Raw genomic sequence first — 16108 nt, forward strand, 5'->3', positions numbered from 1 at the left:
AATCATGCGTACAGTTTCCCACATACTGTTCCTGGGGTCGTGAACAAGTCTCACAAGATCTGATGGCTTTATAAGGGGAAGCCCCTTTCGCTTGACTCATATTCTCTTGCCTGCCACCATGTAAGACGTGCCTTTCACCTTCAACCATGATTGTGAGGCCTCCCCAGCCATGTGGAACCGTGAATCCATTAAACTTCTTTATCTTTATAAATTACCCAGTCTCAGGTATGTCTTTATCAGCAGTGTGAAAAGGACAAACACACTAACTTTTGTCTCCATCCTGGAAGGCAGTGGCTTTAAGGAAGCTATGGATGAACGTCTGTGAAATGAATGAATTAGGCCTCAGCAGCTATTCCCTCCTATTCATTGCTGCTTCCCCAAAATGTGGGAAGATGAAGCCATGCAGGAAACTCCTACCTGAATTCTGCCTCCTGAGCTACGGCTCCCGTTCAGAGGACACATCACCCTCAGCCCCGCTGCTGGCACTGCGGTCTTCTTTTCGGGGAGTGTTTCTTTCCTTGCTTGATTCAGAAGGCCCCTTAGCTCTGGTCTTTTCTTTTCTCTGCTGCTGTTTTTCAAGCTTTGACAGCTGATGAAATAAAAATAATATTTTACAAACACAAACACATGCCTGCATATCCCACATACCAGTGACTTCCCAGGTGGGAACCATTGAAAAGGTTTTTTCTGATAACCTGGCATAACACAGTGGTTCAGATATACCAAATTATAACACAATGTTTCTCCAACAAGCACCTAAATCACTGAAACAGATCATTAGTCAGAGGAGTAATCACTCTCAGACTATTCCCCAACCATAATTCAACTTGGCACACAGTACGAGGGAATGGTCAAACCACAGCCCTCTTCAACAGCCTTAGAAGAGCTCCATACATAAAGGTTTTTCATCTCTTACTTTTTTCTTTAACAGTTTTTTTCTCATTAAGTTGTCTTCTACTTGTTGCTTTCTTTTTTCTCTTTTTTTTTTTTTTTTTGAGATAGGGTCTCACTCGCTGTGCTGCCCAGGCTGAAGTACAGCGGTACAATCATGGTTCACTAAAGCTTCAACCTCCTGGGTTCAAGTGATCCTCCCACCTCAGCTTCCCAAGTAGCTGGGACTACAGATATATGCCAATTTTTCTATAGAGACAGAGTTTCACCATGTTGCCCAACTGTTCTTGAACACCTGGTTTCAATCAATCTACCCACCTTGGCCTCCCAAAGTGTTATGATTACAGGTGTGAGCCACCACACCATGCTACTTGTTTTCTCAAGAATGTTCAAAGCACTTCACTCTTTGCTGAAGATTACAGAAAAGGCTGTGAAACAAAGTGCATTAAGCACACTGAACATTGTCTCAGTTATCAGCTGGTTTGAGACTGAAGCCTGACTCACCTGCAGCCGAGGTGCTGAGTGCTCCCAGCAAGCTGCATGGTGGTGACACTCAGGACCCTGGCCACCAGAGCCTTCTCAGGCTCCCCACCTGGCCAGCAGGGGACACGCCCCTGACGTCTCACTTGAATAAAACCTGGGCCCACTTCTTCCCTCAATAGCTCTTCAAAGAAACCATCAGCTAGGTGGCTGAAAGAAGCTTCCATCATCTAATACTGAGCAGCAGCCCAACCACTCCAGGGAGGCCTGCTGAAAAACCCAGCAGAGAAGGCTGGCAGTGTTTTGGCTCACAGGATTTTCTTAGGCCAAAAAACACAAGAGACAACAACACCCAGTTTTATCTCCCCTCAGATCAAGTCTGTGAACTTTTTCTAGTTTACATAAAAAGAAGGAAACTTATTGAAAGGCTGGCTTCTCCCTACTGGTCCCTGCCCCACATCCAAAGAAAAGTCACATCCCCCCATCTGCCAGATCATTTCTTCCACTACGGGCAGACTTTGAGCTAACCCTTCAAGAGATGAGCAACCAACCAGTAGCTCTCAGTGTAGTCCAGAAAATCAAATTTATTAATAATTGACTTTCAGCAGTGGTCCCCAACATTTTTCGCACCAGGGACGGTTTCATGGAAGACAATTTTTCCATGAGATGGGAGGACAGGAAGTGGGGATGGTTTCAGGATGAAACTGTTCCACCTCAAAGCATCAGGCATTAGATTCTTGTAAGGAACGTGCAACCTAGATCCCTCGCATGCACAGTTCGCAATGGGGTTCCCGCTCCTGTGAGAATCTAACGCCACGCTGATGTAACAGGAGGTGGAGCTCAGGCGGTAATGCTCACTCACAGGCTGCTCACCTCCTGCTGTGCAGCCTAGTTCCTAACAGGCCACGGATTAGTAATGGTCTGTGGCCTGGGGGTTCGGGACCCCTGACTTACAGTATTCTTTCCCACTGCTCATTTACCTGAAAAACTGTAGAATACAGCTAGGTTTGGTTTATATGCTAATTAGATTTTGTGAATGAAGACATCACTTCACTTTTGACTCAGCAACTCTCCTCCCAGAAAACTGGGTGTTGCTGTCTCTTGTGTTTTTTGGCCTAAGAAAATCCCATGGTCCAAAACTTGGCCAGTCTTCTCTGCTGGGTTTCTCCAGGGCGCAGGCCTCCCTGGAGTGGCCGGGCTGCTGAGTGTTACTAAAGATACCACCTCACTTTAGACTCAGCAACTCTCCTCCTAGAAAACTCCCCTGGATAAATTTCCACTTCTGTGCACAGTGGGGGCTTATAAGAACATGTACTGTAGTATCATTTCTATTTGCAAAAACCCAGAAACAACCCAAATGTCCATCATCATTACAAGAACAGATACATGTAATGTGGTCTGGTTCCTAAAGCAATACTACACAGCAGATCTACATATATCAAAATAGGTAAGTCTTGGCCAGGGGCAGTGGCTCATGCCTGTAATAGTGGCACTTAGGGAGGTCAAGGTGAGCAACTGCTTGAGCTCAGGAGTTTGAGACCAGCCTGGGCAACACAGGGAGACCCTGTCTCTACAAATAATAATACAAAAGTTAGCCAGGTGTGGTGGCACATGCTTACAGTCCCAGCTACTCAGGAGGCTGAGGCAGGAGGATCGCTGGAACCCAGAAAGCGGAGGTTACAGTGAGCCCAGATCATGCCACTGTACTCCAGCCTAGGTGACAGAGGAAGACTCTGTCTCAAAAAAAATTTCTTTTAATTTAAAAAAAGTAGGAAAATCTTGAAAATCATGTTTGCAAAACAAATTGAGCTTCAGAAGGCTATATATAGTAGGATTCCACTGGCACAAAATAATACTCTATATTGCTAGTAAGGTCATGCAAATACAGCATAGCCTAAAAGAATACATATCAACTTCAATACACTAGTTAACGTGGAGGGAAAAGAGGAGAATGGGATCTTAGAGAAATGAATATATACAGCCTTCAACTATAATTGTCAACTTTGTAAGAACAAAACTAGATCTAGAGCAGAGTTACTGATCAGTGCAAGTCCACAAACTGCACATGACACCTGAACCAGTGACAGTAAGATACTCATGTCAGAATGTAATCAACACACAGCTTCCTTCATCAGCAAAGTCTTGTGAGAGATTTCTTCTCAACTGTCAGCTCAGTGGTATAGCTGACTTCATTCTGGCACAAAATGAAGGTTTCAGTGAGCCGAGATCACACCCCTGCATTCCAGCCTGGGTGACACTGAGTGTACACACACATATGCACACATACATAAATACCTATGAACAGGTCCAGGTCAGATGCTGAAGTTATAATTTTAGTTTTAAAAAGTAAGATGCCCTCTTAGTTTTGTTCTTTGTCTCGCCATGGCCTGGTAACAAATAGCTCATGTAGCAGCACTTTAAGCAGGAATGAATGATCTGGAGCAAAGATGATAAAAAGCTAGCATTTTTTAAATCTGGGAAATGGCCACACAGAGCTACTTGCTATATAGGTCTCTGTAGTATTATTTTTCCATGGACAAATATTTTTCTCTTTGCTATTCTGCCACAGGTTAGGAGGAATTTCCTGCATCTAAAGTGACAGCCTTCTTTCCCTTTGTCTCTCTTCTAGTGTTAAAAGGCTCTTTCTTTGATGAAATTATAAGGACAGTGTATAGGACTCCTTCTGTCTCATTTCTTTCTTGCAAACTGGTTTTGGATTTTTACAGCGTGGATATACCTATTACTACTAAGCCGTATGCTTAAAATGGTTAAGATGGTAAGTTTTATGTGTATTTTACTATAATTTTAGAAATTAAGCCATTTTGGAAATCATTAAGTTAGCAATCCATGCTAGACTCCCCAATTTCTTTTTGTTTTCTATATTCCTGATTCATAAAATCCAAATATCTGGGAATTGGTGTTCTGCGGTAAATTGTGATAAGGTGCCTTCTGCTGCCAGCAATTTACATTTTATATTTGCATCCATGTGTTCATACTAGTGTGTCTCATGTATGTGTAGATGCATACACATATACACACATATATAAATACTCATGAACAGGTCCAAGTTGGATGCTGAGAAAGTACAATTTTTAAAAAGCAAACTGGGTACAGTTGCTCACACCTGTAATCCTAGCACTTTGGGAGGTCGAGGTGGGCGGATCACGAAGTCAGGAAATCAAGACCATCCTGGCCAACATGGTGAAACCCTGTCTCTACTAAAAAATACAAAAATTAGCTGAGCATTGTGGTGCATGCCTGCAGTCCCAGCTACTCGGGAGGCTGAGGCAGGAAAATCGCTTGAACCCAGTGGGCAGCAGAGGTTGCAGTGAGCCAAGATTGCGCCACTGCACTCCAGCCTAGGTGACAGAGCAAGACTCCATCTCAAAAAGAAAAAGAAAAAAAAAGCAAGATGCCCTCTCAGCTTTCTCATCTTCAGAGATAAAATAAAATAAAATGTGAATATCAACAATCACAAAACTAAACAAAGATGTAATGTCATGCAAAGGCCTCTTTGTGACCCAGCCTGTTCTTCACTTTGTACTCTTCTGTGCTATTGAGAACCAGATCCGGAGAAGATAGTGAGGACTAACCCCAATAAGCACAGGCTTCTGGAGGTTTCTCAGCTCCTCCTAGTGTCATTAGACTCTGCTGAGGCAGAGGCACAGACACCACAGATGCAGAAACGTCCATCTGACCTTACCCTTCAACCCCGTTCCCTCCCACCGAGAGCCAGCTTTTAAATCACATGTGATAGCTATTTAAGTGACAGGCACAGCCCACATTTCTGCCAGCCATGTAATGCTGACTCTCTTACAGTATTTATCTTAAAACAATCCAACCACATATGGCTCCACGCCGCAAACTCAAGTTCTCTGTGAGAACATTGTGAACTAACCTAATAAATTTAAGCCTTTTCTCAGAAAACTTGGAATCCAACGCAGCCGAAATGTGGAATTTACATCTCAAGGCAAGAAAGCAGCTGGATTTTTTTTTTTTAAGGAAACAAATGAGAAAAAAAAGAAGAAAAGAAACTGGTACTGCGCATGGGCTCAACCAGAATGTCAACAGCTTTCAGATTAAGAGATGCATGTCAAGGAGAATATAAACCACTACAGGTCTGTGAACATACGATCTACAAACACTGAAATAGAGTACTTCTGGTTTTTTGTTTGTTTGCTTGTTTTTAATCAACTGGTGAGAGAGCCCACATTATAAGGGAGAGATTGTCCAAATCATGCTGCCTTTAGTGCTAAGAGAAACCCAACCTTCTGAAAGCAGCCCTGGACACACAGACACCACCAGGAGACAGGTGATGGTCCTGTGGTTGGCCTGCACCTCTCACAGTGAAGCTTGGGAACACAGGCACCAAAAGAGGGGGGAATGAAATGTGCAGATCCAAACTCCCCAAATTCATGATTAAATCCACTGAAAACATACGGGATTTTCTCTTTAACTAAGATGCTCAAGCTCTAATTGCACGACATAAGAATGAACTAGTTGAACACTGATCTTATGATGCCCCATTTCAGGGCCTGCAAACTGAAATGCCTTGAGAGACCAGCCAGGAAGCAAAATAAGTGAAGTGGCCAAGAATAAGACAACAGTGCACAATGGAGCCTGAGGCCACACTGCAGAGGACAAGCTCCACCTAAGAGCATCGCACTTTCTTTTTAGACATGTATCTGGACCATAGTGTTGATGGGGTGCATATGTGTCACCTATCAGGGATCCCCACTTAGCATTTCCAGCTATGTGCTCTTGTTTACTCTTAACAACCTGATAGAAGTTGAATGATCATCAGTGTTCCACTGCCAGCTGCTGGCACTGCAGCTGCTCATCTTCCCAGCCCCTTCCTCCTTCCCTGCTAGCCGGAGCCTCCTACTTCAGAGGTGGCAATGTCTGGGCCTCCTGTCACATGCCACGTGACACAAACCATAGCCAATAGGACCTGAGGGGACTGCAGGGAGTCTTTGGAAAAAGGCTTCCCTCCCTAATAAGCACAGGTTCAAGGAGACACTGCCTTCTTTCCTATCCTTGGCCACAGACAGGGGAAGAAAAGGAGCTTCGAAATGGTGCAGCTCTCAAAACAAGGAGGGGACATCCAGAGGTGCACAGAAGTCCCTGGAGAGCCCCGGTAGGGTTGAGCTGGATGAACCAGCTTTCCCGTTACGGAAGGCAACCAAGCTCCTTATTGTTTAAGCCACCCTCAGATTATAAGCCACCCTCATGTAGGTTTGTGGCGCTTGAAGTTGAAAGCAAAATCTTTCACCACATGCCCATGGACATAAACAAATCAGCGACGCCCAGCAAGGTTGTGTGACTTAAGGTTTTGCAGCCTGCTAGTGGCTGAGGGGTACCACACCCAGGCCTCTAGACAACAAACCACACATCCTTCTCAGGGAGCCCCACAGCCTCTCTTGCTTAATCTATTAACTTCACCTAGCAGGTAACTGTTGGGCACTGACCACACCTAGTCTAGGTGCCAAGGACACAGCAGAAAACCAAGCAGAGCCCTGCCTTCCTGAGGCTGACTGTCCACTGGAAAAATAATTGGCAATCCCCACTCACAAGGAGCCAGGCCTGCTCTAAGCACTTGATGTATAATTAGGGTAAAGTAGAGGAACGTGGGGTTGCTTCAAGCCCCTCACCATTCTGCCCAGGGCACACAGCAGGCCAAGCTGTTGCCCTCTGTAGCCGTGTACTTGTCTTCATGGGTAGAAAGCACACAGGGACCTCAGGGCCATCTCCACTTGCCAAATTAAAGAGAAACTAGGCCTAGCCTTCATCTGGCTCCTTGGTGGTTTAGCAACAAGCTACTGAAGGGCTGGGTTTGTCCATCCTTTTCTGCCCTGATGGCTGAAAAAGTCAGAGGATCAAATACAATTACCAGCAACAGTTTAACTTAATCGGCAACAAGGCTGGCTAAGAGCAGAGTGGGGAAGCCTCAGAAGTGACACGAGCCTGGTGTTAGCTCTCTGATGTCACTGGTACTCAGCCTCTGGAAAGGGCCCCGTGTGCTTGTCAGCGGCAGTGGGAAAGGCAGATGAGGGCAGGGTAGTGGAGTCTGACCCAGCCCCGCCCACCGAAGCCAGGCAGCCCAGGGCAGGGAAAGCCCTGCAAATGGGACATGGACACTCAGGGCCAAGCCCTCAGGTGATGGCCTAAGAATGCAGTCAGCATCCATGCATCCTGGTAGGGCCACAAGGTAGCCAAAATATGGGAAGTCTCCAGGGAAGGCAAACCCCCAAGTTTGAGGAGGGCCAATGAAAACTGTGCTGGGAGTGGGAGTCAGGTCCTGGTTGGGGGTGAGAAGCCAGGGGTGCTCCAGGGACTGGCATCACCCAGGTATTTACTCCTCATTTCCAGGTACACCATGGCAGACAGCACATGGCAGAGTAGTGTGAGCAGAAAACAACACATAGAGATGGCTGAAGACAAGGATGTCAAGAGCCACACAGGCAAAGGTGGAAGAACAGAGGCCCAGGTGAGAGTGGGGTGAGAGGAAGGAAGGGCCAAGTGAGGGGCACCCCAGGCAGAACTGAAGCATTCTTGTCGGGAGTGGCAGGGGAGTAGAGGCAACGCCAGTGAAAATCATCATCAAAGACTTGGGACAGGACAGGCACGGCAAGGGCCTGGCTGGGACACTGGCATGGGGCAGGAGCCTGAGTCCCCCATTAACTGAGATGGACACAGCGTTATGGCTCATGTGCTGTGACACATGCAGGCCACGGATGAATGACTGAAGAAATGAATTGATAGGACAGGTTTTGTTTGCAAGAGCAGGCCAGGAGTAGCCTCAGAGCGCACAGAGGCTCAAGCTTTTACGCCAGCTGAGTGACTGAATAGCTCTTCACCAGCACTGAGGATGAGACATGCGTATTGGCAATGGCAGTTGAGGGGGTATCTGTCTCTTAAGCAGGCAGCAGGCCACTGGGAAGAGAAAAACAGAGGCTCGTGGGTGGCCAGTCAAGGTCTGTTTTTCTGCAGATGATATGCCCTGGGAAGTGCAAGGAGAATGGGTGGTTGCGAGGTGCACATGCCCCGAGATGTGCAAAGCACCAGATCAACAGGGAATCGCAATCTGCCTCTGCTCCTAAACACACACAGCATCACTCCTGAAGCACCTTTAAAGACAGATCCCTTCACACTGTGGAATGATCCAGGGTGATGATGACACAGAACATGAAAGGAATAAGAAAGTTCAGGCTCCCATGGACACTAATGAGCCAGAGGGAGTATCTTGGTGAATAAATTGGAGAGCTGAGCACTTTGTGTCCAGCTGGACTCTAGGCCGCCTGAAGATTCCACTCACTCCAAGGGAAGATCAGACAAGGTGTGCTGCCTCCAACCAGCGGCACTCACCTCAGCTGGAAGAATTTAAACCCAGCCCACAGGAACATGGTGTCTGCTGTTGCCATCACCCCCATGTCTCTCTCAGGAACACTCAAGTCTACTGGGCCATTAAGCACTGGATTTAGCTAAGAAGAAAATTTAGTTCTAGAAAACCAATTTATGGGCAAGTCCTTTCAGAACATGGGTGCCCAGGAATCCCTGATAGGAAGGATTGCTCTAGAACATGGATGTCCAACATTTTGGCTTTCCTGGGCCACACTGGAAGAAAAAGAATTGTCTTGGGCCACACATAAAATACACTAACACTAATGATAGCTGATGAACTATTAAAAAAAAGAGTCTGTGCATAATTTTCGTGTCACCAAAGATAAGCAAAAAGTCCTTGCATTCAAAGGGTTGGACACCCATGCTCTAGAGTGAGATGGTGATGGTGTCTTAAACTTGCTTCCAACATGATTTTGAGGAATGATGGTGAAAAATTAGAGCTTCTCATAGAAGTCCTATTTTATTTTTGTGATAAGTCCCACAAAATCCAACTCACCTCAAGACTTATTCTTTGTCTTAAGACTACAATTTACAAAAAGAGCACCTTCATCCTCAAAGGACCCATGCACATACCTTGAAATCTTAAGCTCTTTAAACAGAGGATATAAATGACCCCTTAGATTGTGACAACCAATTTTTCCCCTTTGGCATTCCAAGAAATCAACAGCAGATATTATAATTTGCAGATTGCTTCTGAACCCAATAGAGGTAGGTTAGTTAAATGATAGCCCGCCAAAGCCACCTCTAGGCAGCAGTCAGGCTGGGAGGAGCACCAGGTCTTGGGACTCCTGGCCTTCAGTCAACCTAGTTCCTTGTGGAGCAAACATCCGCACAGGGGCTTCTGGTAATTGCCACAGGTCCAGAACAGCACATCCCGTTTCCATTCTTGCTGGACAATGCCAAGTATGGCCCTATCTTTGAGTTACTTTAATGTTGGTTATTTCCTGCCAGACTACTCTGTCCTGCATATGAGCAAAATCTAATTAGAGAGTGAAGAAAATAACAAAAGAAAAACTCAAACCCCATGAAGTCAGTTACTATGATTTTTATAGATCATAGTGTAGATGAAAAAGTTCTGTTCCAACGAAACCTTTGCAAAGTCTTATGGTACAAGTCATAAAGATCAAATATCTCCTCTGTAATTACTTTTAAAAATACCACAAGGTAGATTACTCAGCATGCTTGCCACTCCTGTTGCCCTGCTGATGTCAGGAGGAATGGCTGGAACCAGAGGATGCTGCACAGAGAGGACGTGCACAGCCAGGCCCTGCAGAAGTCAAGACATGAATTAAAGGCAAAAGGGTAAATGCCACCATCCATTGGCCCATTAACTCATTTCAATAGCTTTAGGAATTTCTCTCCACAGTGCTCATTGTCCTTTCTAAGTGTCCATCAACTACCACCAGTAACGTTCTGATTTTTGTCAAGTCACTTAAACCATGCTGTGTGATCATTCTGTCACCCTGGAGATAAACACAACCAGCTGTCATTTGGTATTTGCCTAGCTGAGTAACGAAGAATTTCAAGACAATGTAAGAGCAAAGCATGCTGTAGAACACAGAAAAATTAAATCAACAAGGTACCTCCTTGGGTTTAGGCTGTTTCTCCGAATTTCACCATGCCTCAGTGTGCTCTGCTAGGCCACAGAAACTTCGGGAAGGCAACTTTCCACCACTACTGTCCAGATGCAATAAAGCCCAAAAAGGGGCACAGCAGCCTGAGAAGTCCACTGCCCTTTGTAATAAGATGAGACACCTTCAGGAATTATGGATTATCATGAGAACGATCGAGACTTGCACTCAAGCTCTAGAAGAGGACACCTCCGCTGGCCAGTCCAATGACCATGTGTCAACTTTGTATAGACTCATTTTTACCTTCCAAATTGGGACACCTCTTGAACTAAAATCCCATGAGTCTGTGACGTTTGGCTTCTCATTGTTTCTTCCTGCTACTTACAGGCCTGGTGGCAGAGGGTGGGACAGGGAAAGAGGCAGGAGGCAACCTCCAGTCAGCAAATGACATTTATTAATGAAAATCTGAGGACAGGAGTGTGAATCTACTGTGGCATTTTAAAAGATCTGTAGAGACCTACGTCCATAGATTATTTCTAGCTGATAAAGACATGTTTAAAACGCAACTGGAATTCATATGTGAATAATTTGTTTTCTCAAACTGCAAGCTTGATATAATTTCATATTATGTGATAATTCTGAAAGCTTTTTTAAAAAAAAGTCCTCGTGTAATGGAAAACCCAACAGAACATTAAGAGATGATGTTTCCATAACACACTGTGTAAAGTGCCATTATGTCAGTGGTTACACTGCGTTAATTTTAAATCAACTGGCTGCTTAATAAAAACATTATGAAGCAAAGTGCACACATGGTACCTAATTTTCATACATTATTAACTCTGCTTGAGGTTCTTGTGAAAAAAAATTTTTTTAAATCAAGCAAGCAGGCATCTGTCCCCATCTGAAATTGTGCAAGCTAATTTTATTTTCTAATTCCCCATTGTTTATAAGAACCCTCTGAAGTATGCAAAAATAAGAAGAAGGACAGTTCAGTTGCCTTTCAATTATTCTTATTGCTCTGACTTAGCTAAGTCTCTTTGATTTACTCCTTCCCTGCAAGGGGACATGGTGGAACAGCTCCAGGCTTCAGGCCCTAGTGGTTGCTTGTTTCAGGTCTTAGTAGGATGGGAGAGGTTAGAGGTCAGCCTAAGATTGTTTCCCTGTCAAATGTAGCTGCCCTCAAATCCTGTTTGTTAGCTCCCCACAGCAGACACTGCCAGAGCCCACTGTGTCCCCCAGTGCAGAGGTCACCTGCAGCCTCCATGGACAACTGGCTTGCAAGCCCACAGCCTCCTATCTTGAGCACCTGCCCCTTTCTGCTTAAGGACACCATCTGGCAACATGCAGGCACAAGGCAGGAGTATAGGGCAGGCCAGAAGTGTCTAGAAATTAACGACTCTAGAAGTGGTCCTCAGTCCCTAAGAAATGAGACATGGGGTGCTAAGAACCCCACCCTCTTCCCACCCACTGAGCCAACTGAAATATGTCCCACACAGTCCCCTCGAGGACACCTGGGGACGGTTAATGTGCCCTTTTTGGCTTTCCTCCCCTGGCTCCCTTCCTAGTTCTCACTTCCCTCATGGGAGGGCCTCCTAAACAAACCACCTGTACACTTAAATCCTTTTACTTGGGGACCTAAACCACAAGCATTTTAAATGCTTTGAAATGAATCAAATCTTAACATGAGAATTCATTATGTGTAACTTGTTATCTGGCCCTCTCTTAACCAGATGCCTACATGGTTGGTTTACGTGTCTGCACACTGGAAGGCCATGGTGGATGTTCAGGATTACCCGCCACCATGCAAGGCACTAAAAGAGGCTGCAGTGGGAAGGAATGATCAAGAAAGTTTGAGTATAATCTTGTCACATTTTTATTATATATGCTAATTCTTTGAAAACCAGTACTCCATATGTGTGACAAATGATATATTCTAGTAGCCAGGATTGTGTATTATGTTGCTGTCCATTCCCTAAGCCTACTGGGAACAAGGTGTCGATTGCACTTCCAACACTCCCAGTGCTGAAGTCGCCTTCACTTTACCACACCTGTGTGCAGGGATTTGCCTTCAATGGGGCTAATGATAAAACGTCAAAGAGAAGACAGAAGTAACCGCTTCCCTTTCCACTGAAGGAGATGCACCAGCCATGCCCCCCATGTACTCCTGGCCTGTGTACCTTTACCATTTTGTAGGCTGTAAGCTATTAGAAGGCAAAAGTAATCAGCACCAATTGATTTTACATCCACTATAGATTTTAGTCAACATCTATTACCCTATTGGCACATGTCTGGTTAATAATCATGAACTGTAACAGAGTTTAAGGAGGCACTTAAGCAATTTCAGTGTTGGTATTCCAACGCATAATTGGTAACAGAAAACTGTTCGTGAACATTTTAAACTAACAGTGTTCTTTAAATGATTCAAAATGTTTCTTCAGTTTACTAGAGTCTTAAGAAAAAGAAAACACTTTTTTCCTCTCCCACTTGGTCTATAACTTGTATAAATGCCAAGCAAGCAGATTTGGAACAGTGAAGAATTATTGTACAAAATGATAAGAAAATAAGAGAGGAAGACATGGAACCCAGAAGAGCAGCAGACATGACCTAGGAGAGAGGCGGAGGCCAAGTAGGGGCAAGACGTGCGCTCAGCAGCCAGAAGACCAAGTGGCCCACATGGGAGCTAGTGAGGCTTCCAGAGAGTGGGCTCCACAGATGGGCACTGGAGTGAAGGCCTAGGGGTAGAAGGAGTAAATAAAGTACTTTCCACCAGGCTTCAGGGAGGAAAGAAAGAGAAGAACACACTCCCAGAAAAGCAGAAGGTTGAACAACAGCAACAAAGATTATAGGATACAAGGCGGCTTTGTGGTGTCTAACAGTTACAGAGTCCAGACAATAAGTAATGCTTATTGAATCAATGAAAAATAATGACATAACAATGATGGAGAGAGGGAATGTAGTAGGGAGTAAAGAGTGCTGAATCCTCATCTATATAGAAGCATGAAAAAAATAATGTCAAATTTTAATAAATCAAGAAATAGCAAAAGTTCATTATTTAGGGATAGAGAAAAAAATACATAAATTGCTTAAAATATGTTCAAGTTGGTTGCTTGTGGATAAGAGGACAAGGATTGAGGGCGGAGAACAGGCAGAGAGTGTTATTTTTCATTGTATGCCTTCAGGTTTTATGTGATATTGAATTATGTTCATAATACTTTAATAAACAACTTAAAATTGATTTGAGAAAAAAAGCACACACAGCGGATATAGTTAACAACAGACCCAGTACTACAGAAAACAAAAGTAATGTTTCAGAAAAATCAGTTCATGTCATTTTTCTGATACACAGAGGAAAAGATGAAAAGCAGAAAGCAAAAACTTGGAAATTCAACAGAGGAAGTCCAGTTATCTGTAGGGCAGGACGTGTAAAAGGACAGAGCAGAGCAGATGCAGAAAAGACAATCAGCAAAGATATTACATAAGGGCTACAATCCTTCATCCCATGGGCTAACAAAAGGCTCAGTATATAAGGGATGGATTGACCCTCGGGGAAATTTAAGAAAGGAGATCCACACCAAGGGCGTTCGCCTTCCCTTCCACACCACTAAATGCCAGTGGACAGTCAGGATGGTAAGACACTGACGAACTATGTATTGGGCGAATAAAAGGCTGCATGACAAGGAGAGGAATGGACATAGAAGGAAGGAACTTAGTCAACCAAACACCAGGACAGGACAATGTCCACAGATTCTGAGAGTAAAAGATGGTGACCCAAATATTCTATGTCAACCGAGACATTCCAAAACATGAAAATATGTAGAAAGTATAACATCATTCCCATCCTTAAAAAATAAATGAATAAATGACTCATAAAAGAACTTCAGGCTCTTGAGAATAATAAAGGAAATTATGTTAAATAATGTAAACTGTAAAATGAGTTATACAATTGCCAAAACTAATTCTTGAATGAGAAAATATACAATGCAAACAAGAAGGTAATCAAGTTTATCTGGATCTAAATCCCGATTCACAATCAATTTAAAAATTGTGAATAAATGCAAATACCTAATGAGCTTATGGAAAAGAAGAGCCCAACTTCATTAGCAATTAAGTTGACACAAATACAAACAATAAGATATAATTTATGATTCATGAATTTGATAAGGATTAAACAATTACAGTACTCAGCCTTTGCAAGTGTTTGAAGGAAGGAACATTTTATGTTGGTAATAAGGAGTATAAATTTGGACCTTGGGAATGCAATTTGGAAATGCATATTTTAAAGCACTAAGTACATGCTTGTTATGACCCAGCCCTCACACCCATTGGGATTTTTCTTGTGGAAAATAACTGGCCATTAAGTGCAAAGATACATGCAAAAGGATGTTCACTGCATTGGTTTTTACAATAGTACAACTGTGGAACAACTTAAATGCCCATAAAAAGAGAGTTCTTTAAAGTATGACATATTCTGTACAGATTGATTTATCATTTGAGGTGTTGATATGGAAAATAAATGGCTGCAGTAATCAAAAACCACAATTCCCATTTCTTCATCATTAAAAACCATATATTTTGGGGAACAGTACAACAGTCAGCTCTGAGGGACTGTTTGGTGGTGGAGCAGGTAGAAATGGGAGAGCACACACAGGCCACGCCTGGAACAAAAGACACAGCCCAAAGGACAGACTGGAGGAGGGGCTTGAGCACGAAGGCCAGGCCACCTGCCTAGGGACACACATGTGCACTAGAAGCCACTCAGAAAGAGAAGGAAGAAGGGGGCTGATGAGCATAAGAGGCAGGACAGCGATCATCCCCAGGCAGGGGCGGCAGGGGCGGGCTATGCAGGGAGGAGGCAGGAAGACCCTGGGTGTGGAAGTCGCGCTGCTTCTTACAGTGGGAGGTGGCACCTAGGTTGTTCACGTTGTAGTTATGCTTTTGACACGTGTCTATTACAGATACTCTTTTTCAGCTATCAAATATTACATATTAAATTTTTTAAAGCACAGAAGTGGTAACACCTCATTTTTAGTCATGGCTTTGCCCAAAGGGCTCCAATATTTGACTTGCCTCCCCACAGAATATCTGAAGAAAAAAAAAAAATTATTGATCACAAACGTACAATTCTCCAGTATGCAGCCTGTCAGGGAAAATGAAGTGCTCTTCAAAAGTATGATTATGACACTTCTCCAAATGTAACTGAAACCTCATCTCTAAATATCCCAGGGCCATGGTTGAGCCTGTTCAGTTTCAGATCTACCACTAGCCTACAAAGAAAAGAAATCAAACATGTATTATCATTGCCACTTACTTCTAAAAAGAAATGTTAGCAAACCATGACAAAACTCTCGTGAACTCTATTTCTGTAGAAGAAAATGTATCTATAAAAGCCTTGGCCATGAGGCAGAAGGAGACTCCTGAGCAACATTGCAAAACCTCATCTCTACAAAAAATACAAAAATTCACCAGACATGGTGGCGTATGTCTGTAGTCCCAGCCACTTGGGGGGCTGAGGCAAGAGGATGGTTTGAGTCCAGGAGGTCAAGGCTGCAGGAAGCTGTGACTGCACCACTGCACTCTAGCCTGGGCAACAGAGTGAGACCCTGTCTTAATCAATCGAGCAAGCAAGTAGGCATCAGTCACAGTTTTGGTACAAAGAAAAGCTGCTGTACCCAGCTCCCAGGTACCTTTGTTATTAGCCTCAATTCAGTTTCAGGATGCTGTCTGGAATTGTGACTCCTGGGAGGATGTTTGCTAACAATGAAACT

At 44.0% G+C, this 16108-nt stretch overlaps 1 protein-coding gene across 1 annotated transcript in view; it reads right to left on the reverse strand.

Moving 5' to 3' along the window:
* Positions 1-16108, reverse strand: part of DTD1 (D-aminoacyl-tRNA deacylase 1) — a 162715-nt gene that overhangs the window by 12603 nt on the left and 134004 nt on the right. The window contains exon 5 of the mRNA XM_017512665.2: positions 418-589. Coding sequence (XP_017368154.1) covers positions 437-589 — 153 coding nt within the window. The 3' untranslated portion in view covers positions 418-436. The remainder of the gene's footprint in view (positions 1-417; positions 590-16108) is intronic.

This window comes from Cebus imitator, unplaced genomic scaffold (assembly GCF_001604975.1).
Source record: "Cebus imitator isolate Cc_AM_T3 unplaced genomic scaffold, Cebus_imitator-1.0 Scaffold475, whole genome shotgun sequence".
NCBI classification, from domain to species: Eukaryota; Metazoa; Chordata; class Mammalia; order Primates; family Cebidae; genus Cebus; species Cebus imitator.